The sequence below is a fragment of the Athene cunicularia genome (genome assembly GCF_003259725.1).
Source record: "Athene cunicularia isolate RWA chromosome 2 unlocalized genomic scaffold, athCun1 chr2_part1, whole genome shotgun sequence".
Classification (NCBI taxonomy): domain Eukaryota; kingdom Metazoa; phylum Chordata; class Aves; order Strigiformes; family Strigidae; genus Athene; species Athene cunicularia.
In genome coordinates this window covers 56,465,233-56,491,584 of record NW_020799095.1, presented here as the reverse complement: position 1 = coordinate 56,491,584, position 26,352 = coordinate 56,465,233, and the positions used below count along the sequence as shown (strand labels likewise).

General features: G+C 37.8%; 1 protein-coding gene across 1 annotated transcript in view; it reads right to left on the bottom strand.

Annotated features, from left to right (window-relative positions):
- KIF13A (kinesin family member 13A) overlaps positions 1–26,246 on the bottom strand; it is a 112,541-nt gene extending 86,295 nt beyond the window's left edge. Inside the window, exon 1 of the mRNA XM_026842326.1 lies at positions 26,134–26,246. Within this exon, the coding sequence (XP_026698127.1) occupies positions 26,134–26,192 (59 nt within the window). The 5' untranslated portion in view covers positions 26,193–26,246. The remainder of the gene's footprint in view (positions 1–26,133) is intronic.
- Between the last annotated feature and the right edge of the window lie 106 nt (positions 26,247–26,352).

The following is a 26,352-nucleotide window of genomic DNA, read 5'->3' as shown; positions in this document are numbered from 1 at the left end:
GTTTTGCTTTATAATCTAAAGGACTAAAAAGATTTGCTTTATGCACAGTTGTCTTCTCAGTAGGTTGCAATGGAAAATTTTACAGGAATCTTTGCTTTTTCTGTCCCTCACTTTCTAAATACTGAGGATCATGATAAATGTAACACAAAAGCTTCCTTCAAATACAGACACAGCCTTCCATCTTCATTACTACAGGAGATTCCACAAAAACATTCAACTCCTTCCTCCCATTGTTTATTACTGAGATTAGCTTGGCAATAAAGACAAATTCTTTAAAACAGAAACTAAGTGTTCAGGATGCAAAAGCTGGCTGTTAAGAGTCCTCAAAATTTAAACAACTTAAGAACCGGGTTCATTTTCTTGTAAAGCCCAGTACACAAGAGTACCCTTTGCTGTACACAGCTGTGTCTTCACCCGTTGCTGAGTTGTAAATTAAGCTGGTGAAATGGTACTGGAGAATAAAACCAATGGTTAGCAAACATAGAAGATACAGAATTCAGCCCTGAATACTTTACAAGACAAACATAGGGAAGCCTTACTTCACTTAACCAACTAAAGATCAATATCCTGGAAAGTAAGCAATTCAAACCATTTTAGAAAGGAGGGGGGGGGAAAAAAAAAAAAAGAGCATAGGTAGAAAAGAGACAGAAAAATTCCATTAAGCAGCTAACATGGTAAGATTTGGTTTTCACCTTTTTGCCTTATTTTATTACAACTACACATAAGTAGTACTCTTTTCCTGCCAGCTTGATTATTTTCTGCTCCTTTTCTACTCTCCTCAAATGAAGCTGGTGGTTGGTTTGCTGTTTTGTTTTTTGGTTTTTGTTGTTTTTTTTTTTTTAAATCACTGTGCTAAAGAACTGGAGTGAACCTAAGCTAATAAAACTAAAGAACACTTTGAAACAAAATGCTGACACATTGCCAACACTAAATTGGCCTGTATTTTCAACAGGGTCTCACTAACCCAGCAAGAAACCATGTCTTGGACATTTTAGACTGAAATCCACTGTACTAGAGTGATCTCACATACAAACTGCAATGCTTAAGTTTCAGTTTTCTGTGTATTTGTTGACCATTTTTCCATTTCAGATCCTCTTTTAACTTCCATGTGTTTTAATATTTGTTGTAGCAACATGATAATGAAATATACAAGTCATTACAATCACATAGCTCTTTCAAAAATATGAAGGCAGCATTTATTCCACTTGCAGAGGAGTTACATCCTCAATATCCAGGCAAGCTTTATGTTAGCACTAGGTATATGGCTTGGAAATACAACTGTATAACGGAAATACTGAGAAGCTCTTTGCCATAGCATCACTGGCAATATAAATACCCAAGATTACAAACAATATAATCATGTGAGAATTCCAGGCCAGCCTATAAATAGCAGTTCAGAAAGAACTGGCCTCTCAACTACAGAGCCTCAGTACAATGTGTATCTGCTAAAAATATCAACTTAAATATGTTCAGTAACAACATGCAATGAAAATAGGTCTGTCCGAATTTTGTGAATTAAATAGCTATTCATAAACCCTGTCTCATTTATTACACTGATGATAATTCACAGGACTACTGTGATGGACTTCCAATTGAACAAACATACACTTTTCATGTGAGCATTACTGGTATTTGATTTATCCAGGAATATGCTTATTTGCAATTTTTTCCTTGATAATGCAGTCCTACTTCAGAGCTTCCTCAGAAACAGCATAACTAAGTGGCTGTCTTCATATTGTCATCAAAAATTGATTCAGAAATTAACTTTGGATTCCAGCAAAAGGACACATCATATTATGCAAAGATTCTTGGAGATAAGATGCTCATCTACATGCATGCATTACATACATATATTATAAAAACATACATTCAGAGAAAATGATGGCTTTGTACAAGAAAATACACTGGTTTGATACGAATAATTATTTTTCCAGAAAGAACAAATGAACAACAGATTCATATTAATGGTTACACCACATATTTATACAATAGAGGGAGTGGACACATTCCTCAGGTAGCAGATCAGGACTACACAAGGTTTCAGAAACAATCAGAACTTCCTGAGAGATAATGGAAAAGATAATTCATGTATTACTCAGGATAGGCTCACTTATTTTGCTTTGCCAAAAAAGGAAGGCATTAGACATGTCAGGGAAGAAAATTAAAATTTACTTGAAAGTATTAATGACTTTAAAGTTTATAAATGGCTACAAATGTCAATTTCAGAATTCATATGTATTTAGCCAAAGAAAAAACTACTCTTGTGTCTCTACTGCATACCTCACCCCACTTACTTTCTATACTTCAGCCACTTCTGTCACACCATCTCACAAGTCAGCTACTTCATTCACTGTAACAAATTAGTGACAATAAAAAAGGAAGTTGAATGGAGAAAAAAAAAAGATGGATTTAAACACGTGTCCAAAACTAATGATATTAATTTGTAGCGGCACCTATCAAGCTGCTACTGGAAGCAACATGAGTGAAATCAGTTCTCCTTGTATGCATATGCCTCAACTTTGTCAATAGATTTAAAGTCTTAATGGAAATGTGTATGCCAAGCCTTTTTAAACTTCTGCAGACATCTTACTGATTTCGCCTCCGCACAGTAGCAGGAGTATCAAAGAGTGCTCTGAATGATGATGCAGAATGTGTATCCCTCAGCGAGCAGCCCCCTTTATTTAAGACCCAGAACAAGTACAGGCTGCAACGGCTCAGGAACGCACCAACACATGACCAGCAGCACACCATGCTACTACAAAAACCAGTGAGTAACCCAGACCTGCAGCCAAGGACCAGTAGGATGGTCAGGATTAATTTAATTAGCTGGACATCCAACCAGCACTGCACATGCACTATTGTGCCAGGGAGTCTGCAGAGCTACTGACCTCCAATCAAGAATCACTGATCTGACCGACTCCCAACCATTACATGTTTCTGAATGCAAGATGTACAGGTAGAAGAGCTTGATGTTCAGAAAACTAGATACTTCAAGCAACTGCTGGACAGTTAAGGGGAAAAAGGCAGGTGTGGCTGGTCTAGGAAACCATAACTCTATATTCTACTTTTTTTCGTCATTAATAAAATTTATTTATCATACAGCATTAAAGATTTAAACTTACCATATAAGCTATTGTGAACTGAGAAAAAAAAAAAGAAAACATGGAAGACACAGAAATCAGTTTAGATCAGTAACAATACTGAGCCAGTGCCAAATAATTCTGCAGTATCCAGCAGCATTTTTAGAATCTTCTGTTTAGTTGCAGTTACATATCTGCTTCAGAAACTCTATTATTACATAGATACTAGAAATAAATATAAAATTATCCCAGATATAATTGGAAACTAAAGCATTCTCAGTGTAAACAACTAATTAAGACTCTGAGGAACAAAGACAAGTATAAATACTGGGGTTTTTTGGACAGATGCATGCACAGCTTTTAATAAAGCCCAGAAAAGCTATTCCTGTAAGTGTATCAGTTGATTACACATTCTACTTAAAGGAAATATATAATAGCAATTTCAAATTATAGATCTTTATTCCTGACTAGCAGAATGGATCTGTGTCCTGTTACCAAAAAGTGATCTGAAATACAGAGAATGTATGTGAGACAGTTTCAGTTTCCAAGTTGCATGCTGAAACAGGAATGTGCTCTTTTGTTCTATTTTTTTTTCCCCTCATTTAATCATAATGAAGTCAGTTGTGACATTACAACAGTTTCCAGAGCAACAGTCCAGTCAGATGTGATGAAGAGAAGATAAGGGTGCGTGCAGGAGAGCTCTGTAACCCACCGGTGACGTCGATGGGAAATTCAGCATAAATCTTTTTAGGCCAAAGAAGCAACTGAATCTGTCCTCTTCTATATGCAAGGACAGGAAATTTCATATAATGGGATCAGACTTTAGATCAGCATTGGAGAAATACAAGGTGAGAAACTGTTTTCTCCCAAAATACCAGAAAAGGATGTATAAATCATCTGATCTGTTCTGCAGGAAAAATACATAATGTATAAAAACAAAGCAGGTAAAGCTACTGTAAAACAGCACTTGCAGTTGCAATAACATGAATTATAATCCAATGGCTGGCTAGACTCATCGTCTTTCAATATTTGGCTACCAGATTTCTCAAGAACTTAAAGACATAATACATTATGAATCCAGAGCAGAAAGGGTAAGGTCTAACTGATAACCCTAGATCAAGTCAGGTGTACATACAAACAAGACCCTGTCAGAAATATGAAAAATAGAGGACTGTGCCTTCAAAGGCAGGAACTTAACCATGAGAAATGCAGCCTGAATTCAGCCAGAGATATACTTAGTCCCATTACCTATAGACAAATCACCTTTAGGGGTTTCACAGGGTGTCTGCAATCTTTCAAAACAGAGAACTTGAAATGCCATGGGTTAACCGACTCATGTGTCTGTGTCCTGCGGCATATTACATATATATGCTACATATTAATGATTAACCCACAGCACAAACACCACAAACTGCACAGTCAGCATTGTTTAAGTATGTGAAGCACAGGAGAGGAGATTTTGTTTCTTATACTGTACTAACACCTTGCAGATTATTAATATTTTTCCAAATATTTTCCTCAGAAAAAAGGATAGATATATATTGTAATAATCTCCATCAAAGCACATGCCCTTCTCCTGAAGGAATATATCCCCAAATGAGCATTTGAAGGAACATTATCAGCAAAAGCAATTGTTTCCTTATTGGCATAGTCTAATTATTGGCATGAAAGCTAACCCAGAATCCTGCTTCAAAAGCAAACCAGTCCTTGAACAATCCTCCAGACCTTTTGTTCCCATAAGAGCTTTATACTTCAGGTCAAACACAACACTGAATTACAGTAAAAGGGAAGCTCTGTGGATATGGAGCAAAGCTGTGGAAAAAAAGTCCTGATTAAGACCTGCATAAACAAGTGATGGAACTCAAATTTATTTACTATGCTAATCAAAAGCCAGAAAAAGAGACACTGTTCATTTCTCTGTTTAAAAGGTAAAGAAACAAACAACAGCTAACTTCAGAAAAGTTCTGAATAGTACAATGAGAGTGGACACAACAGCATTATTTCTGTTTCTGATGGTACTTGGGATGCTATTCTGCAGTCTTCCAATGTAGACAGACTCCTATCTACAAAACCATAGGACTGGAAAAAGGGATAACTATCAGGTCCCAAAACAGTATGAACTTTAAAGCCACATTTTATCAATTTCATGTTTTGGGATAAATAACTACAATAGGCAAATGACAACAATCTTTGTGAACTTAGTATCTTGGTCACTAATTTTCTAAAGAATGAATAAAATACATCCAACGCCAGTCCTAGAGAATAGTTTAGAGTATCTGAAGTAAACCTACAGTTACTACAGTATAAGTAGCTAGCTCCTAGTTAAGCCTTCAGAGGGGCATAAAAACAAACAACTGCAAGAGTAATTTTTGGAAACATGTTTTAATTTGGGGAGACAGTAGCAGGGAAAAAGAATACAAGAAGATACGGGTGAACTAACTGAACAGCTTCGAAGAAGATTTTTTACAAATCTAAAATCTCCCTAAGCTTATTTTCAAAAAAAATAATTATATGACCCATTTGAAAAGCTGTCTCAAACAGTTTTTCTTAGAGGTGTCCTCATTACCCAATAGCAACTCTCTTCCAGAAACACGTATCATATGTGAAAAAAAAGGGGGAGAAGAAAAAGAAAATGTACTCTCTACACTGACTATCCATTAGCAATCTGTGTGTCCCCATTTTACTTCCACAGTCAAATCCAAGTTATCGCCCAGGAAGGCACAGTGAAACACATGCCAGATTTCCCTGAAATATTACTGTTCTCACACACCTCACCTTGGTACCAAAACCTGGCACAGCCTGGAACATAAAACCAAAGTTAGAACTTAATCCCTTCACACTAACTGTCCTCCAGAGGGGAGGCACAACACAGCAACATTAGGCAGAGCCTTTAGTGCCCTTGTCACACAACAGCAGACACACCTGCACCCAGCCTTCTTCGCTCTTCTTTCATTGCCAACAGCAACACTAGATTAACAGTGGAAGAATTGCTGAGAATTCTGAAATACCTCAACCTTAGAAATATTCTTCCAAGCTCTCATCTGTATCATTAACACTTTATACGAATAACTGCAATTCAAAGTTGTACCAAATATATATATGCTCACTCCATGCTGCTTGAGGTGCTAGAGCTTCTGAATGCTGCTCTACAGCAATGGAAGGCTTGGTGACTCTTTGGCAGGGAACAGTGAAAAAGTCCATCTTTGTTCTCCAAGTCTTGCTCAATTGTTTTCTTTACCCACATCCTGTAAAGAACTCCAACAATTTCTTCTCCTCCATGCCATAACCAAAAATAAGTAAATCTGGAGGGTTCTTTTTAATGAGTTACTACTGTTCCTATGCTAGCCAGTTTTGCATATCTTTATCATTCACTTCATTACTCACTTTTTAAAGATAACAGAAAACAATGTTTTCTGCACAGCTGTCTTTGTCACCAAGCACAGAAAATTATTTGAATCTATAGTATTATCTGTGGATCTAAACCAATGTTGAACAAAATGCTAAGGTGACAAATAGGACAAAGATACAAAATATAGAATACAAAACTCCAAAACTTAGTAGGAGCATAAAGCATGACCTACTTTCTCCTGTCTAGGGTAGAGGGAGGAGGAAGAAACAGAATAAACTTCAAAAAAAAAAACCAACACACAAGCAGAACACATTTCAAATGTTTTTGCATTCAGGGAAAGCAAAAACAGACAAGTTACTTTCATAAACTTTTTTTTTTTTTTTAAAAAAAAAACAATTCCTGAAGAGCTTTTAAAAGCAAAATTGCTGCAAATTTCTTCCATAATCTCAGAAAATTGTGATAAGAAATTTACAACAGTTTTCCCTTCCCAATAGGAACCACTGCCTTCTGACCCAATTCTAACTAAATCACCTCATCTAAGCTTCAGTTGTATCAGAGGATTTTTTTTCTTCCAGTGCTAAACACTGACCATTCTATTTGCAACCTCCTGCAGTCTCTATGTGAGACGAAGCCCCTATTCACCACCTCTGTCACAAACTAAGTAAAAAGATTTCCCAACAATTCAGTCTCCATTTTTTCCTCCAAATCCAAGACACGGATTATTCTAATTTACTGTAACTGTACATACACACCATCTGATCCATTACACCTTGTCTCTTTACAAACACTTCTCTGTTTTCTTGAAGTAAGCTTATTATTTATTAAAAAGCTTCTTTGCTTAACATTAAGGTTATCCATAATAAAGTCCACAGAAATTTGACTGTTTGCTTCAGGACTTGGTCTTACAGATACTCAATGCATCTTAATAAATATTTAGCAAATACATTATTTGGGATCTCTATTTAACAGTCCTTCATGTTCACAACAGGCAGCCATTTATCTTTGCCCAGTAATGGAAACTATTACTGCCATCTGTGCTGACTCCAGCTGGTATAAGACTAATATAAAATTCCGTTAGCTTCTTTGTGCTACTTATTCAGCTGGCAATAATAAAAGTCAAGCTCATTAACAGCAGCCTTGCATAGTAAAGTTTCTGCTTATCTTAGAGAAGCAACTAAGCATCTCCATGAACCTTTTCACCATTTAAAAAAAGACAACTGGCACCTGTTTTTAAGAACAATCTCAAAAAGCATTACATTTACTTTTTTTTTTTCCAAACATGCCTATCAACGGGGCTAAAATTACTTGAAAACATGAAAAGCTGCTACATCAAGGCAATATGCTGTTTCCTCTTATACAAAATAAAATACATTTCTAAAAATCAGAGACATCCCCAATGCGTCAAGAGGCAGTAGAAGAATAAGCACCTCTCAAGCAAGTGTTCAGGAAACAGTTTTTCTATCTATCAAACAATACTTAATTGAATACTGATTAAGATTTTACATGTCCTTCTATATTTTAAACTGACAAGAGACTAGTTTGTCCCTTGGAGAACACTCAGGCAATCTGTCATCTTAAATACACACAGGAATTTTGTGTTCCCCTACTCGCCAACTGCAGAATTCTGAGATTATGATCTGGGAAATACTATTATAAAAATGAAATCTAATCAGTTTTAGTGGGCTTTCCATCCTCCCTTCTCCCTGAAGTCACACCAGTGTTACTGTAGGCATCAGTACACAATAAACCCAAGGAAACACAGATTGAACAGTTTGAGTATGTGCAACTTTCTGGTATTTTCTTTATTAAATGTACACATGCAGTAGAAATTCTCTTGTGAACTCTCACCAGTTCTTGACTATCACATTCCCCCAAAACTAAACAACTCTCCTTCCTCATCTATACAATCTGTAAGAAACCCTCTTGACACAGCTCAAAATCCATACTGCTCTTCTACTTTTGTCCTTCTGCAGCTTCTGTCCAAAGCAGTACTTTTTGCAGAGTGGTCAACCTTCTGCTTGCACAAGGCTTTAATTTTCCATATTCCCAAGTAATTTCTGATTCTTATCTTTCAGTAAACTGTTGAGCCCAAATACACAGGGCAGACATATACTAAAGAAAAAGCTATTGTTAAAAGAAGGCGGTCCTAGCTGATAGACATGGACAATGAAAAAATGTTAATTAACCATATTATATTTGATGGTTACTAAAATGTGTTATCACATACTTCCTCTGAAACCTATGAAATCCCATACCATGACTCAGATGAAAGCAATTTTTAAAATTTTCATCCTATACTCCTCCTGATTTGCCCATACCCACCCCACTAGCACCCTGAGACACAGTATTAAAGAAAGTATAGTTCTTAGAGCAGACTTTGAATACAAAAGACATTTTCCACCACACCAGAAACCCAGAGGTTGGCAACCACCACCTCAGTTTTGTCCAAGGCAGCAGGAGGTCAAAGCCTTATATATTTCAGAAAGGAGGCTGATATGTGCCACCCACCATACAATCCAGAAAGAGAAGCACAAGACAAAGGCAAAAGAAAATATCTTATTTCCTCAAGTTAACAGCTACATTATTTCTTTCCTTAAGCAGTTTCTGCCAATAATTAAATAAATGTGCACTTCTGTTCCCCCCCACCCCCTTCACTGGACTTGCACTTTTAGCTGTTAGTCTTTGGTACATTAGGAAACCTTCTGTTCCTAATACATCTATGAAGTTATTCATTTACCACTAGGCAAAACTAAAATACCTATTTTTGAAAATATTATTTAATTAGAACATTTCATAAGTATCACAGCTGAAAAAAAAGAAATGCTACAAAGCACCTCTTCAAACAAACTACTTAACACTTAAATTAACTCTTGGAGCACAGCATTAAACAGCTGAAGGGTAGTAACTTCTGATACCACCTCAGCCAATGTGCAAAGCACTACCCAATCACACTCTGGAGTTCAAGGTCAGTTGTTAATCCAGTCTACAGTAGTTGTCTACAGTTTTGGTCACTTTTCTGCAGCAAGAGTCAGAAACATTCAGTCCCCATTTTAGGAAGCTAGAAGAAGGTGTATGGGAGAGATTTAGCCACTAAACCAAAGTAATCTGACCTCTCATCAACTCAGAGGAAATTAATCAGCACTGCACCTCACATGGACTGACTATGTGGAAGAAGGTACAATTTCAAAGGAATAGGTAAAGCTTTTCCTAATAAATGAATGTTGTCTTTCAATTTCCTTCATTTATTTCTATTTATTAACCCATGTTATATGCATCACAATAAGTTTGCCAACATTTTGCTCCCCTTCACAACCAGTCTGTAAGGTTAACACTACACAGGAGAAACTGGAATTATGTATTAGGAAAGTGAAAACTTTCCTAAAGTGGTAAAGACTAATCGTGTGTTTGCCAGCAGTAAAGATCTTTCAGCCTTTGAATATATGCCATGAACTGAAAGCAAGGGTCAGATCATGTGCTTTTTATTAAATGAAAATTAAACTAACGTTGATTCTTCAGTATTTTCATTTTCTCAGAGATTTTACCTTTCCTATTATGAAATCAGAATGGTTTTACTATTTAATACACTAACAATTATAAGACAGTACAGATAAATACAGGGAATTTTTGTGGCCAGGTTTAAGAATCTATGTTGATAAATATACTAAAGAGCCACCTCATCTTATTTTATAACTTCCAATTGTCTCAAACATTTACTTCCAACCTACTACATCAAGCTGTCTGATAAATCTGCACTGAAATTAAGGACTGACCTCTCACACGGAGATCCTTTGCAACGCCTTCTAAAAATGAATCTTCCCTGCCTCCTCTAAAATATTGCTACTACCACAAACAAATGTCAATGAAAACATGTGACAGATAGCTCTTTCTACATGCCTTACCAACACAGGTGCACTGCTGTCTGAAAAACAATTGTGTACCTTATTTTGAAATTCTGGAAACTAAAGGCAGGCAACACCACTCAAGGACTAATCAAGTTTTCCAGCTTTCATTCACAGATTTCTCAATGCTTAATTTAAATGACCACACTCCCAAAAGTGATATAAAAAAACCTGAGCATTCCAAGAAAGAGAGAAGCTTTGCTCTAAAGTCACTATGTCAGCTGCAACAGATTTTTATAAAACATCAACAAAAAATGTGATCAGTCAATAGAAGATCAAAGCTGGGATTTTAGCAATGGAGAACTCCAGTACAATAGAGACTAATATCAAATCACTGTACCATGATCTGGGGAGAACTCATGATCATCATATTAAAACAAGAAGCTCAAAACCAAGACAATAGAAATGGGTGAGGAGGAAGACCCCCTTTTAGACAAATTTAAAGATTTAACACTATGCAAACATAGTGCTCAGTGCGTTAACTGCCTTCAAAGAATATTTCTTTCACAGATGTTATCTCTGCATAATTTATTGTATGTTGCCTGCTAATGGCTGTAAACAGCTATTAATACTCTGTATCTCAATACTTTGAATAAATGCATACATAATGAAGTTACCAAGAATCAGCAGAACCACAGCAGCTGAAAAGAGCAATTGCAAGGTAATAAAGTTTCCCTGGCCCATGGCACTCAAGACAGTTCACATTACTCACATGCAATTGTTGCTTTTGTCTTGGAGGCCCAGGCTTCCTTTTAGTCATGTGTACATTAAAAAGCTACAGCCTTATAATTAAAATTAACTGTTATCTGTTATTTTATACTTATTACTATTAACATGTTGCAGTAAGAAGAGAGCCAGGAAAAAACCTTTATTGGATAGCTACTGCGTGCCTACTGGACAGGTCTCCTGAAGCAATTTGCAAACTGTATTTATTCTTGAGAGAATACAGTATTTTACCTTCACAGGTTCCTGGAAAAGAATTAAATAGATGGAACATGTTCTCCCTTGTACACTTGCAACACATTCAGAGGAGCAGCATGATGAAGGATCATTATTTCATTGTCATTTTGACAAATTATTTTAAGCCCTTTAAGATTATGTTTCATCTTTCAAGGTTATGTGAAAGATATTCCATGTGTGTAAGATATTCCTTGCAGCCAACAGTATTATCCCCTCAAAATGTTTTTTGAGCTGTGATCTCAGACTGCAGAGTCAGGTTTATACACACAATTCACTTCATGAATGTTTGTTTACAGAGAGTGGAACACTACTGTATTATTATACTGAAAAGTAGAAGTTGTTTGAAATCTCTCTCCCCTACCATTACCTGTGAGAATTTTATCCATGTTGCAGGTTTATTGTGCAGACAAAAAGCAAACACTGAGTCCAGCCAGGCTTTTATTAGCTCAGGCACAAAACAAAAGAGTGGCAAAGAGACAAGCCAATGTCTAAAAATACAGAAGGCACATGGACACTTTCACATGGTGGAGAGCACCTAACTTGGTACCAAAGGAGTGCACAGCCCCAGCCTGGATACAGTGAGCAAAGGAGCACTTCAAGTTAAGGGAGGGAGAGTTTGAGAACATGAGAGTCTGTATCACCCTGCAGAAATTCACTAGGGTCTAGCCGAGAGGTTTAGTTCCCATTCAGCAGCAGCCTGGCTAAGCACAGATGCATCGTGAAAAAAAGAAAAATTATTCTCTTACAAGATTTGTCGTAATGCAGCAGAAAAAAAAATTCAACCAAACTCGAAAGTAGAAAACATGGTCATCTTACAATGAAATCAAGCTGCCAGACTTGGCAAGTTTCAGAAGAGGAGAGAGATATTTACCAATTAGCACACAGCAACATTAATACAAAGCAGTTGATAATAGGAGAAAAAACCTAACCACTGTCAGAGAGTACTACAAGTTAAGTTACTAGAGGTGCCAGACACAGAAAAGCAAAGCAGCTGAGACACAAGCAACACACACATGCTACTACACCAACTGCAAACAATTAATTGTAATGAAAGCTTCCAATTTAGAATAAGCAGCAGAGAGCTGCCAGGAGTTGCTAACTGCACTCAATCTCTTTATTCTGAAACACCATAATTTTTTGGAGATAACACTTTAAATAGTATCTTTAAAGAGCATGGGAGAATGCAGGTAGAAGGTCAGGAGGATGAAAAGCAGAGGAAGAAGAAAGTTGGAGAAGAACAGAGAAAGATAGACACTTTACCTATGGATATGCTTGCACAGAAATGAAGAGGTTTAGTATAAAGATTAGCTGTGTATGTTTAAAGAGCCTGCATGCTGGTAAATCAGCCTTAGCTACTGGACCCAGCCATCTGTGTGCTAACCCAGAAACTGCAGTACAGCCTGTGGCCTATGCTGGGATCTATTCTGAGGCAGTTAAGAAGGGACAGCTAAGTTTCTGCCCTGGGATATGAAGTGTGCACAAGTGATCCTGTACTGCAGTTACACAATGGAACATCTCTTCCATAGAGACAACAGTGAAAAATCTGTTCTCTCCCAATTAATGCTTTTCCTGGTCCTGCAAATACCCATGCTTTACATTTAACATTCAGCTCAATCAGTAAACTCAATAGGTGTATTTAAATCAAACTGGCAGTTTACCCCACTTTTCAGCAAAGTATTTCAATTACTTTGTTTCTAATATTTAATAAAGTACTTTAAAGTCTACTTATAATGTTCATAGACGGCTTTATAGTTTCATCTGTGTTGTGATCTGCAGTCAGCTCTAGTACTCAGGATAAGCATAGGCTGAAACACTCTTGACAACAGAAAATCCCATATAACACAGCATAAGCTTGAAGGAAGCATGTTGCAGCCATTCCCAGACACCAAATCAACCTGTGGACTCAAGTAGTTCTCTCTGTAAAGCCAGTCCCCACACTCTTTGAGTTTTAGGAGACCCCCCATCAGCTTTGCCTCATTCCCTGAACATGTACTCATCCTGCACTGCATCTGAACTAGCAAAACAGTAGCGGAAGCCCTCACCCACCTACTTTTTGTCCTTTCCTATCCTTGGCATTGCTCTTCCCTCCATCACTACCACTTCTTCCCATTTCCAAGTTCACAAGGACAACCACAAACACCAGGTACAGCACGGACAGCACAGGCTAACAAAGCCTTACTAAACATCCAGTATTTGCACTGTGCAAGCAGACTGTGGGGGTCCAGCATTGAGTGTTCTGATCTGACTCTGCACAGGAGGAGGTGAAGCCCTGCAGAGCTTATCAGCTGAACTTCCACAACACTGAGATGCAATTCTTCGGTTTCAGGAGCTGCAACTCAGCTAATTATCTCTGCCATAAATAACCCACAGCCTAAATGATCTACCTAGAGATCTGCCTGCATTGCGAATAGAGTTACACAAAACAAGCCAGAAGAAAAAAAGTCAAATAACATGTGGTCTCTCCAAAAGTTGATAAAAATCCTTAGAAGAGAATAAGAAGTCATATATTAAGACAGACTCAGAACAAGATCAGTCTGAAACACCATGAGAAGTCATATGAAAGAGTACAGATTCCAAGCTCTGATGAACATTACATTAATTAGTCAGAGAAGGCAAATACTACTGAGGTCAGCAGGTTTTGGTTAGCGATATAAGGATAAGAATGTGAAGGAGCAAAGTAGTTGAGCAGCAATACTGCAAACAGAAATTAGGCTTGACAAATACAGATTTAAGTTCAAATTTATTCAAAAAGTTTACGACATTAATTTTTCAGTGTAGTTTTCCCACATTGACCATCATCACTAATATTTAAATAAGTCAGCAGCAGCACTTAATTCTCAACAATTTTCAATGTAATGAGTCAGCTCTTTTTTGCTTGAATAGCCATTCTGCTCCAAAAATGGCTAAAAGTCACATTGTTTGATTAGTAACTCCAAACCAATTCAATTTCTTTCCATCTACTATATCTGCAAACTGAGACATGAATGTGAAAGAGTAAGAGTAGAAAGATCTGCTACAAGAGAAGCTGCAGGTAAGGCAAGCATCCCATTTCGAGTACTCTTAGATAAACAGTACTGGGGCAAAGAAGTGGCCTGCCTCATATGCAGAAACAGCTACAGGAAGAGAACAAAGTGGGGGGACGGACATGACAAAACCAAAAAGGGAAGTAACATGATTTTTAAGAGAATAATGAATTACCCAGTCTAGATCTTTAAGAAAAAAAAAAACAACAAAATACACAGCACCCTTCGCTCCTTCCATTTAGAGCAAAAGTTCTGTAGGGAACCTGTAACTTGCCTTCTATTTCAGATGCAAAATAGAATTATAAAAGTATTTCAAGTACAAAGCTTTTCCACTGTTATTGGGGAAAAAACGTGCAAGTTTCCTAGTCTAATCAAACACCTTGAGCTGGCTGAACTCTGACATTGCTCATTACAGCTACCAGTCAACAGACTGTCAGACTCCTATCACTCCTAAATAAAGGGAACTAATTTAGTTTTTCTCTTCCTACATAACTGCATGTCACCATTAATATTTCTATTTTCTCTCATTTATATACACTGCTAATGAAAAATTCCTCCCTCAAAATTCAGTTCTGCAATTCCCTTTTATAATACCTCATTTCAAAGTCCACAAAGACTTAGCATTTACTTTTCTTTTTAATCACAACAAAAGGAAAGCAGGCAAGAGGTTACTTAAATGAGTGACTCGCCTTCATCTTTTCTGAACCATGATGAAGATGCAGATACCCTGAGAAAAACATATGCATTTAAACTGCAAGATCCACCATAAGCCGTCCTACAACACCCTTCTTGACAAAGGATGACAGATTAAGATCAAGTTGGCTTGGAGAGATTTTTATAAAACTCATTTTACACCTTAGTCATGTGAGTACAAGATCATTTTCAAAGTCTATTTGCTCTATCTTCCACATAAGCCATGAATTTCTTCCTTGTTCAGGTAAAAAAAAAAAATAATCTCAAATAGCAACCAATAATATGGGTCAGGCCATGAACCAGAAGAACCATAATTCAGAAAATACACGAAGCGTTGCAAGACACCAAGGGCATTCATCCAGCCCAACACCATGGATCTGCATTTCTGGGTTTAAACTAGCACAAAGTTGCAAGATGCCATTCTGAAATTTCAAATAAAGGAATGCCACCACATTCCTTGAAGCATATGCAAAGCTTCTATCTGTGAGTGTAGATGGTAGTAAGGACAGATAACACTAAGGGTACAAAGCTTGCACACTATTAGTGTTTCTGAAAAAAAGTTTCCAATTGCCACATTCACATCTACAAAACTGAAACTTCAAAACTACTCGAGAAGATGCAGTCTGTCCCAAAGAATAATTAAAAGAGAGGAGAAATTAGACTGATGTCCATCTAGGTTCTGTACTCATCCGCTATGCCCTGCTGAGCGCTTGAAAACAGAACTGGCAAGAGCTAACTTCTAACTTTCACCATATGGAAGTCAGACATCCCCCCTCCTTCAGTACACAGCACTCCTGACAGTAAGGGGGAATCCAACCATGGAACTGGGATACTGAGAAGGACAGAACATCTGACTTTATTAAAAAACTCAAGATACTGTTCAGTTGAAAGAGACCTTAGGAAAACACTGAAATGCTGCATTGTCAAACACACTTTCACCATCCTTTTGATGGACACACAAGTGTTTCCAATTAGATTATTTCAAGCAAATTTACACAGATTCTCAATCATGACATTAAACGTAATAAACAGTAAAAAAATCAGTGTTAAAATGAGTTACAACTATGGAATGAAAATTACGAACATGATGTGAACTTAGCTACAATGTTATAAACACCTCAAACAATAAACATACTAAGGACTTGGAAGCTCTTGACAAGGAAACTACATGGCAAGCTGTCCAGCATTCAATGGTCTGTTTGCTAGAACTGATTTTCCTTTTTGTTTTCAACTTGGATCTCAACCAGAACACACATGAAGACTGTAGTAGCTCCCCAGAGAATGCCAGTTTCTCACACACATTTTCAGAAGGATGGAAAAAAGCTTACTGGATGATGTTGGGTTGGTTTGGTTGGTTTTCTCCAACATGGACTTTTGAGGAATTTAATCATGTTGCTGAGCATCCATTTCTGTCCCTCCCTTTTGCCTTTCATTACCCTTTCAGTCCTGGTCCCCAAGTGTCCTTCCTCTACATTCTACCACATCAGCAGCAAATCCATTAACAAGCCATCTTTTGTGTTTCCTGATGTGTCAGTTTCTCTGTAGACACCTAAGCAGCATTTCTCAAGGGCACTCCAATCAAGAATGCAGGTGCAAGGGTTAGATTTATACCAGAAGAATGGAAACTATTCAACACTTTCCTCTTTTTAAATGTAATGGGCACTATGGAAAATACCAGATTGTTTTCTACACAGTTGTTCAGAATAGCTTATCTGCTGTGGACACAGTAAGAAGCTCCAAAACAGCAAAATCTGAGTGGTGGGATGATGTTCCATGATGCACTTCTAATGAAGCCTTCATAGTCACCTTTTTGTTTTCCCAATACAGTACAACAGCAAAGTACACAAAGACTGCAAATGGCTTCTGCTCTTACTTCCCTTACATAACTGCAAAGTTCTCTTTAAAAAACATACTCAAACTCAACTAATTCTTGCTGAACATTGGGAGTACACATATGTATTAACGTCTTCAGCTGCATACAATGAATATAGGAGCATTTCATTTTACCAAATGGCCAATTTCTATTTCAATTATCTATTTAGTTAGATAAAATTATCTGAAAACATATTTGAAGTCTAAAGGAAATTTAGAAACATCTCAAAATAGGGAATGACAACATGCTATGACAGCAAGGAAAAAAATATCAAAAAATATCAAAATGCTTAGGACTTGCATCATTCAGGGAGGCGGCACTGCTGAACCAAAACAAGACTAGAGCACTGCAGAGTTATATCACACTGCATACATAAAAAAACCTCACATTGACAGATGCTGACAAAGAAACTTTCCAAAACAGACCACGATGCTGCTCATTCAGGGCCATAAAGCAGCTTTGCCAGTAGAAAACTTCCGTCAGTTCTGTGCCTCCGCTGGAATGCCCTGTTGACTTATCTTTAGCAAAAGCTCATCTACTGTAAAATAAGCCTTGGCTTTTGAATCACAAAGTAAAATTGAATTTGCAGTAAATATTCAACAAAAATAAGAACTCTGAAGTATTAAGAATTACACTGCAGGCAGTGCCAGTCACTGCACAAATCCATTCTTGCTGGAAATAAACTTTCCCTTACACCTCACCCAACCCTTTTGCCTTCAAGTCTGAAGGAACTGGATTTGTAAAAGGCCTTCTCAGCTAAACTGCATGTGATTTTAATCAAAGTCAGACAAAAAGTGGAAACCACATGGGAAAAAGTATCAAGTACTGCCATTTCATGTCTAAGACCTGTTGTTCATAGTCATAATGTAAGAAATATTAAGCAAAATAGACAGCTTCACATATTTAATGCAAGAAAAAAATATTTCAGTAGCTCAACAGACAGATTTGGAATTTTGAAGCCTTACACTAGAAGAAAATTTAATCTCACCTGGAGGCTTTTGTACACTACATACTTGGGATTGGCATTTATGTTTGGAAAGAGACTGTGGAATAAACTAAGCAAATGTAAGCTCAACATATAGGATATCATGTACATTTTTTCACTTTATTTTCAAGTAAAATATTCTCTAACACAAAAAATCTTCAGGAAAATATATTTAAGTGCTGATGTTTTCAGTAATGTGTTTTTAAAACAAATCAAAGTATAGGAAATTTACAGGTCACAATGCATACTGCTAGGTTTTTTATACATATTGAACAGTATCTTCATAAAAACATGCAGAGATAAGCATGCCATTCCAGCCACATCAGCTGCTTTGATTCATACTCACAAAATGCTTACAATTCTTGGAATATACATACACTGCAAAAAGAAGATGCAATGACACCACAAATCTTAAAGCAAGTCAGTATTAGCCTACTACCTATGCTGTTACTAAACATGAAGAGGCAGGAGCACACACTTGGTGGGAGCTAGCATCTAGAAAACAGACCATAAGCATGTACCCTGTTGCTAGTGCACAGTGAGCCTCTTTGCCCTTATCTTGAGCACCTTCATTAACCATAACCATGCTAGTTACCATGCACTAACACAAGCACACAGCAATGTTTCAGAAACACCTTTATATCACTGTGCTGATTGATATACCTCAAAATAAGTACTGTACCATTAATAAGCACCAAAATATATTCATGGCTTAATCCGTCAGAAGAGTAATTGTGGTATAAATCTTTGTCCTAAGCTATAACATTTAAATAGCAAATAAGTTCCTATAGGACAATATATCATTAGGCACTTCACTGGGGGCTCTCATCATACAGATTTCCCTATGGTGATCTATGTGAAATGAGACAGAACATTCAGATTACCTCCTAATGCAAAAGTTACATCTTACAAGCCACTAACTTTATGTTATCCAAGGAAGATGCAGGTGTATTTGGTAAGCACGTACATGCTTAAGGATGTCTATTCAGGATGTAACAAAATGCCAAGATTGTGGCTGATGACTAAGAAACATATTAGTTCAGGATATGGTTATGAATTTTGTTAGATGCTTTGATGAGTGAGGGTCTTTTCAATTACTATTTCTAGATTAAATGGCAACAAGCAAAAATAAAGGCCAGAACTGCAGAGGTTAATTAACACTAACAAAGCACAACAGCACCAGAAAGCCATTGGTTCCCTATTCTCCCCCAAACAAGAAATTACATAAAGGGACACCCTCCCACGGCATGGAAAACACCTTGTCTAACTCCTGCTCTTCACCAACAAGGGTATCTAGAGCTCATGTCATTGATTTTCAACTCCTGTCAGCAATGCATTTTTCCGATTGACTTTCATACAGCAAATTTACAATCTGCTTGTTGTTAACTTACCAAGCTCCTCCCTCAGCCCCCAGTGAACACCCATTGCATGTTACAGAAGGATCAAGACACACACAATCAACTCAAGCTCCAGCAGACCTCAGACTCTGATGACGAATTTTAGAACAACATAAAAACTCAGATACTGACTGGACAAGCTTATATGCCTTCTACTGTCTCTTGTAAAAAGACACACAGCAATATTTCTTCCAGGAAACAGCATGACTGTTTCAGTTAACTTGGTGCTTTGGGTCACAAGTTAACTTGATAGTTGAGTCCTGTGGTACACATCATTGCACAGCAAAGGCCTTTCTTTGTAGGCTGCATGTACTGAAGACATAAAATTCACTGTCTCCAGCCAATACTTTCACACTTCTTTAAAGAGCCTTCTCCATACTGCCCTCAGTAACAGCCATCATCACAAAATACGAGGAACAGAGCAATCTAAGTTATTCAGTTAAGCAACAGCATCTGCACAGTACTGCTGCAGCAGCTGGCATTTCACTATAGTAGGCAGTAACTGTTTCCATTAATAGATTCAAACCATGACCAGGGCGAATAAGCAAAGACACTGTACTACTTTCCCACCATTAAGGACAGTCTGTCCATGCAAGAGACACCCAGAGGCACCTACCACTTCTGTTACCCAATCTACGCCCAACTGTAGAGGAATGAAGGAGTTCAAATCTGATAATGTCTCAAACACAACAGCAACAAGTGTGTTGGTCAGTTTGAGGATTTAGCTCTAACCCTATTACTAGAAGTACCACCATGTTGAGTCCTTGAACAACAGATGCCTGTCTCTGCACGCTGCAGTGCAGGCCTGAGACAGGATTCACTTTGTACCAAGATTCATACACCAGCTATGTGTGGTCCACAGACATGCATGGAAGGGCAGCTGGTGTGTGCTACTCCTCTCTGAGCTCAGATTCTACAGAACAGGGACTTCTTAAGCACTTCCTGAAGTATTCTGAATCTAGCCCACACCTGGGTCACTACAGCGTGTTTACAACTATCATTTAACTTTAAATTTCAAACCAGTAAATTACAATTAAACTTACTAGAAGTCTGAAACCTTACCATACACACATTTAATAAAACTACTAGATGCACAACAGAGCAAAGATAATCTTGCTTTTAAAACAGGAAAGTTGTCTCTACTGTTTATATCAAGGGGGCAAAGGAGGTAAAAGTAAAACTCTTCCTTTAATCCTGATCTCACTCAAAAAAAAATCCATTTTAAAGAAGAGCTGCACATTTTTGAAATTTATATTTCAATAAACAACATATTCAAGATGTATTGACTAGTAATCCAGATCTCTTACAACAGCTCTAGCTGCAGTAATAAGCAAGTGCATGCATACCTGCTCCTTCTAAACACAGAAGCCGAGTGACTGAAGGCCTACTAAACTATTCAACAAGTCTTCATGTTCCACAATGCAGCATTTGTAACATCATAAAAACAGAAAAACTGGACAGGTTCAAATCTGAACCTTGTTTTACTGTATTCTGAGAAATACTTGAACACAGTGGTAGTCCAAAAGCAGAGAACGGCTACAAAGCAATGATTGCCTAAACATGGTCATACCAAGCAGTTTTCCTTCACTTTATTTTTGTTCTGAAATACTGCCAGCTAAGTACTATTAGCTGCTCACCCATAATCCCAACAGCCTCCAGTGGTAGTTTCCTCTAGCAATGCCATTTAAAGACCAAAGCACGAGGTCCTAACAGCTGTCCGGATCTTATAAACATGGTAAAATAATGGACACTGCATTTACTAACAGTTCAGGCCACCTTACGAAGAACCAAGAGCCATGCCACACACAGTATTCTGGATTACAAGTTTGTGTCTCATTTTGTTTCAAATTACCTGGAATTTAAGGACAGAGATTTCAAGTAACTATCTAGTGTCCCATCTGAGGGTTGAAGGAATTAAAGCAATGAAAAACTAGCTCCTGAAATGTCATTTTCCAATCACAGATTTCATAACTCAGATACACCTGCAAAAGTTCACATCCTGAACATTGGTGTCTAACAGGAAAGTTAACAGAAGAGGTCAAAGTCAGATTACTTTTACAACTTCCTGCAGACAAAAGTTGCTGCCTGCTATTATTTTATGATCTACCTCAGACAGGTGATAATTTGAAATATAATGCATCAAAGACATGATTGATCATTCCTTCAGATACAGAAATAATTAGCTGTCCTATTCCAGCTTCCACAAGTTTCAGTTTGAAAAAGTGACCATTACCAGAAACGCCTATCTTCTCCCTACAACAACAGCACTCTTCTCTCATCTCTGATGCTATTCAAAACAATGTATCAAAAAAGATAAAGTGCCACAACCACAACATGAAGGACTATGTGCTAAAGACCATCCAAAAATCACATCTTCTCCAAGGCAGGGGGAGCAACAGATGTTTTCTGGAAACAAGAATTTTAGGACAAGCTGTGTAGGGATGAAATCTGTGCTTTGAACATTCATCTTTGAAAGTATCACAGCCTACAAAAACTAGATAGACATGCACCCGTTCCTAGCTATTATTTTATTAAAGAGCTTAAACTTACTCAAAAAAGCCCCCATATATTATGGAATCTTTAGTAATTTAGAGCTACAAGAGAAGAGTTTTATCTAAGGAGAACTGGGCCTTGATGCTATTTGTCTGTTATCAAAATGAGGATGGAAAAAGAGCAAGCAAGTGTAAAATGTTTCTTTAAAAAAAAAAAAAAGAGTTAAGCTGGGCAAGAAAGGTACTTTCAGAAAAAAAGGTGGCAATTTTAAGTTCAGCTCTACACTCTGATGATTTCTTTCTTATTTTCTGCCCTGAGATTTTTAATAAGGCAAAGTTTGCACAAGGCTACTGTGCTCTAACGGAATAAATTGCCCAACAGACAAATTTTTGTTTCAGTCAAAACTACAGTTGAAATAGTATTTCAGTTCTACTGTCTCCATAGCTCCTTGTTTATTTCTGTCAAGACAAATATTTTGCTTACTAAAGGAAAAATCATGTCATGATGAACTGTTGTCAGGGAACTAAAATAAAACTTTTCTTTTCAGATCCTATGCGTTAAAAACTGTAGCTGAAAGGAAAGGCTGGAGGAAGGCGTATTTTAACAAATAAAAATTGGAGGAGGAACCTGGCAAAACCTAATTTGTCCTACTAAAAAAAAAATAACACCCCTAACAAAGTCAAATCTTTCAAAGACATAGAGATGTGAAATTTCAACTGTAAAAAATTACTCAAATACTTTGACAGACTGTCTGTTAACTCCATACTCTCATTATCTGTTACATGTTAACACTGTACCTTATTGCCAACAACCAAATACAAACATTTATAGCAAGACAGCAGGATGTATACAATTGACATTGAAACATAAAGTTCATTTCTAAAAGACTGTAAGTTAGAACAATTTTTTTCAGAAAGAGTGTACTTTGAGGAAGAAATTCAGATTCCCAGCTGAAGACAGAAGAAAATTAGAGGATTCCCAGAAAGACAAGATGTTCTTCAGGGGAAAGGGAAATCTATATTGGTTTAGGGGAGGAAATGGATGGGAGACAGGTAACTAAAACAACACACAAGCAACTCAGGCAGATATAAAGGAAACTACTGCTACTACTAACAGTAAAACAAGGGTTAAAAGTATGAAGTCCAACAGCCAACTTACAAAAACTTTGCCGGCACTGGAGATTATACCTGATACCAGCTAATGAAAACCATTCCTTTCTAAACTCTGTCTCCTATTATTTCAGTCGATAAAGATTTTCATGTGCCTTTCAGACTCAGATTGCTTGGTTTTACTATGTTCTGGATCTCCTCCTTCATAAGTTTAGAATACTAAAAGTCATGTGTGTGAGGGGAACAGCAGGCCTGCTGCTTATAAAAAGACAGAACACTTGTGTTTAATAACCATTACTATTCTGTAGCCATGTTTGTGAAGGTGTGGATGATGTGTGGTCTAGCAGTTAGAAAATGCATTCAGAACCCTGTTTTAATTTATGGTTATTTATAACGTATTGCTTTACGTTGAATACAGCTCTGAAAGTTGGACATATGACAGCACTGTCTCGGATTTTAGGCTTTTTTCACCACTTGTAAAACTAGCATTACTTGACCATCTAAAATCCTTCAGAACTATCCTTAAAAAACCCTAGAGACTGATGAACAGCATGCATCTGAACTTAGATTTAATTCAAGAACTCCTTACTGAATTGGTAAAGCTAGTAAAAATTTATTTTTCTAACCTCGGATATTCTCCCAAGAGCAAATTTTATGTTATCATTGTTAAAGAGTTATCTAATTTTATTTTAGGAAAACAGTAGCTTTAAAATTATAACTGAGAGAACACAGCAAATAAAGCCCATGGTCCTGAATTCTACTCCCTGTACCCTATAGTCTCTTGGCTTCAGCTGAATTAAGAAAACCAGCCCTGGAAACCAAATTTGCTTCAGAAGGCTACTTATTCTTATTCTACAGTGCAGTACAAACTTTTACTTCCATTCAGCTAGAAAAGGGAAATTTCCATATAAAAAGATAAAATGTAAAAAGGGAAAGGTAAGACGAAACAGAATATTAAAATGATCCATATAGTAAAGAAAGACCAACTAATCACCCTAACAAGTGAAATCATTTCTGCAATGACATGGTTGCTCTGAAAAAAAAATCCCGTTGAGCTATATAAAAACAAGCTACACAAAGAAAACCAAAAATCCATTTGACATCTCTAACCCTGCCAAGGCATGAATCCAAGTACAAGCACCAACTACTCAGCAATTGAGAGCCAGTTTATACAGGCATTTTATGGTGGGTACACAGAGAACAACAGAATTCGGCTTTCATCATGAGAAATTACACTGTTTATCTTGAGTAAAAATAGAAATCAACAGTTTAGCACTGAAAAAAAATGTAAGGATCTTCACAGGGCACTAGGAAGTCCATCAGGCATCTCAACAGGTTATGTACAACATCTGCCATTAAGAAAGTACCCAAACTATATGCTTGCACTAGCAGGAGTTACTTCTGATCAGTATTTCTGACTGTTACTTCCAATAACACATCAGGCAGTTGTTTCAAACACACAAGTTACACATGTAACAGCCAGCCAAATTCCAGCCTCATATTGGGCTACAAGCAGCACAGCTATCACTTGCCAACACAGCTGTGGATGGTGAGGTCGCACACAAGCATCACAGATCACCCATAAGCTCTTGGCACAGAACCAGAAGCCAATTCCAATCAAGTAAGAGAATTTATACATATTACAGGTATAAAAGCCAGATAAACACAAGCCACACAAGCTCTCAAAAGACAGAGTCACTGCACAGACTCACTGAATACCTGCAGGCCAATGTGCAGAACAAGCAAATTTCACATTAGGGGCTTTTTATTAAACCATCTGGCCCTTAGACTCTTTAGTCTACTGAAATAATGTTTTTTAAATCTTAATTCTGTTCTTGCTTTATAAACTCTATTTGTAATTTATGTTTTATACCTGTCAAATCCACTCACTTTAAAGAGTTAACGTTATCCTTATCATAGCAGTGTTCTGAAGGAGGCAATATATATGCTTCAATAAATAGGAGGAAGAAACCCCATACTTTCTAAAATAGAATAGTCTCAAGAAACACAGTATTTCCATTTTACAGATAGGATGCTAAGACCCATGGAGGCAGCATGACTTGTAGAAGACCGCATCTGTGAAAGGGGCAGGAAATAAGTACAGATCTTTCAAGACCCAAGCCAACACATTAGCCACAGCAATAGTTCTGAAAACAATGCAAGTTGGATTTAAATTAAACTGGTGTGATTACAGCTATATTCCAGTATGTGGATTAATGCGAGAAGCACCTTCACATCTCGGACATGCAAAACCAGAAAAATTCTCTCAACCTTTCCTTCTGGAAAACTACAAAAATGTGACATGCTGCCTTTGAAAAAAACCCATATTCTCACACTACACTTACTATGAACTCGATCAAAAATATTCTTAATAAAACTCTGAGTAGTAGTAACGTGCTCAGATTAAAATCCCTATGACCATGCAAATGATTTCACACTCCTCAGCATTAAATAGGTTTAACAGATCAACTTAGGTTGAGAACAGGTAACTGAACAGATATGCATACAATATAAGTATTCCCCTTGTACCTCCCTGTCTTTCCCCACACTCCCTCAAAGGAAAGAAATCTTTTCCTGTTCTGATCTATTTTTACAGTCTAGTGCATTGGTATTTTGGATTATTTCCAAGGGTATTCTTTACTGGGGCATCACAACTAAATGCCAGATTTCAAAATTATTTTAGCATATTCTCATAGGCTACTTCACAGAACAACACTGAAATAATAAAGGATCTGGCAATTACAGCCTTTTCAAATGCATATACGTTAAAACCTAGTAAACAAACTTAAAGAAAATACCATCCCTAAAGTTCAGATTCTGCTTCTTATTCCCCCACAGGTTACATCAAGTCATTAGCAGCCTGCACTCGACAGAAATCTCTGAAAACAGCAGGCACAGTCAGTTTAAGTCCTTACCTAATCGACAGCTTATTTATTGAGCAGTTAATCAAGAATCAGCTTTTAAACCCGAGAGGCTAATAGGGATCTCCTCTCTCCACATCCCACCGTGGGTATACTCCGACTCCACTCAGGTAGCCGGGAGAGGAAGGTCTGGTCCGTCCTCCCCAGGGATGCAAGCCCAACGCCGCGATCCCCGGCAGGCGCTCGCCCTCGCCCGCTCCCCCCTGCCCGCTCCCCTCCACCGCAGTCCCCGAAAGGCACCGAGCAAGAGCCCCCCTAACAAAGCCGGGCGAAGCGTCTGCCGGGGGACGCGGGGCACAGGAGAACCGAGGCTGGGATTTTATTCGGGGCACGGCGACTTGGCGTTTTTACCTTTCTCCCTGCTTGGTGTTGGAGGGCGGAGGGTGAAGCACAGTCTGGTTCCCTTCCATCTCCACGATGCACTTGGTATTCAGGTCCAGCTCTGCAAGGCGACACGGCGGGGGGCTGTACCCGGGGAGAGAGCACCCCCCTTCTCCTTGCGCGCCAGGGCCGCTCGCCCCCCGCCGGCTCCGCGCGGCGGGACCAGGCTCGCAGGCGTGCCCCTGCGAG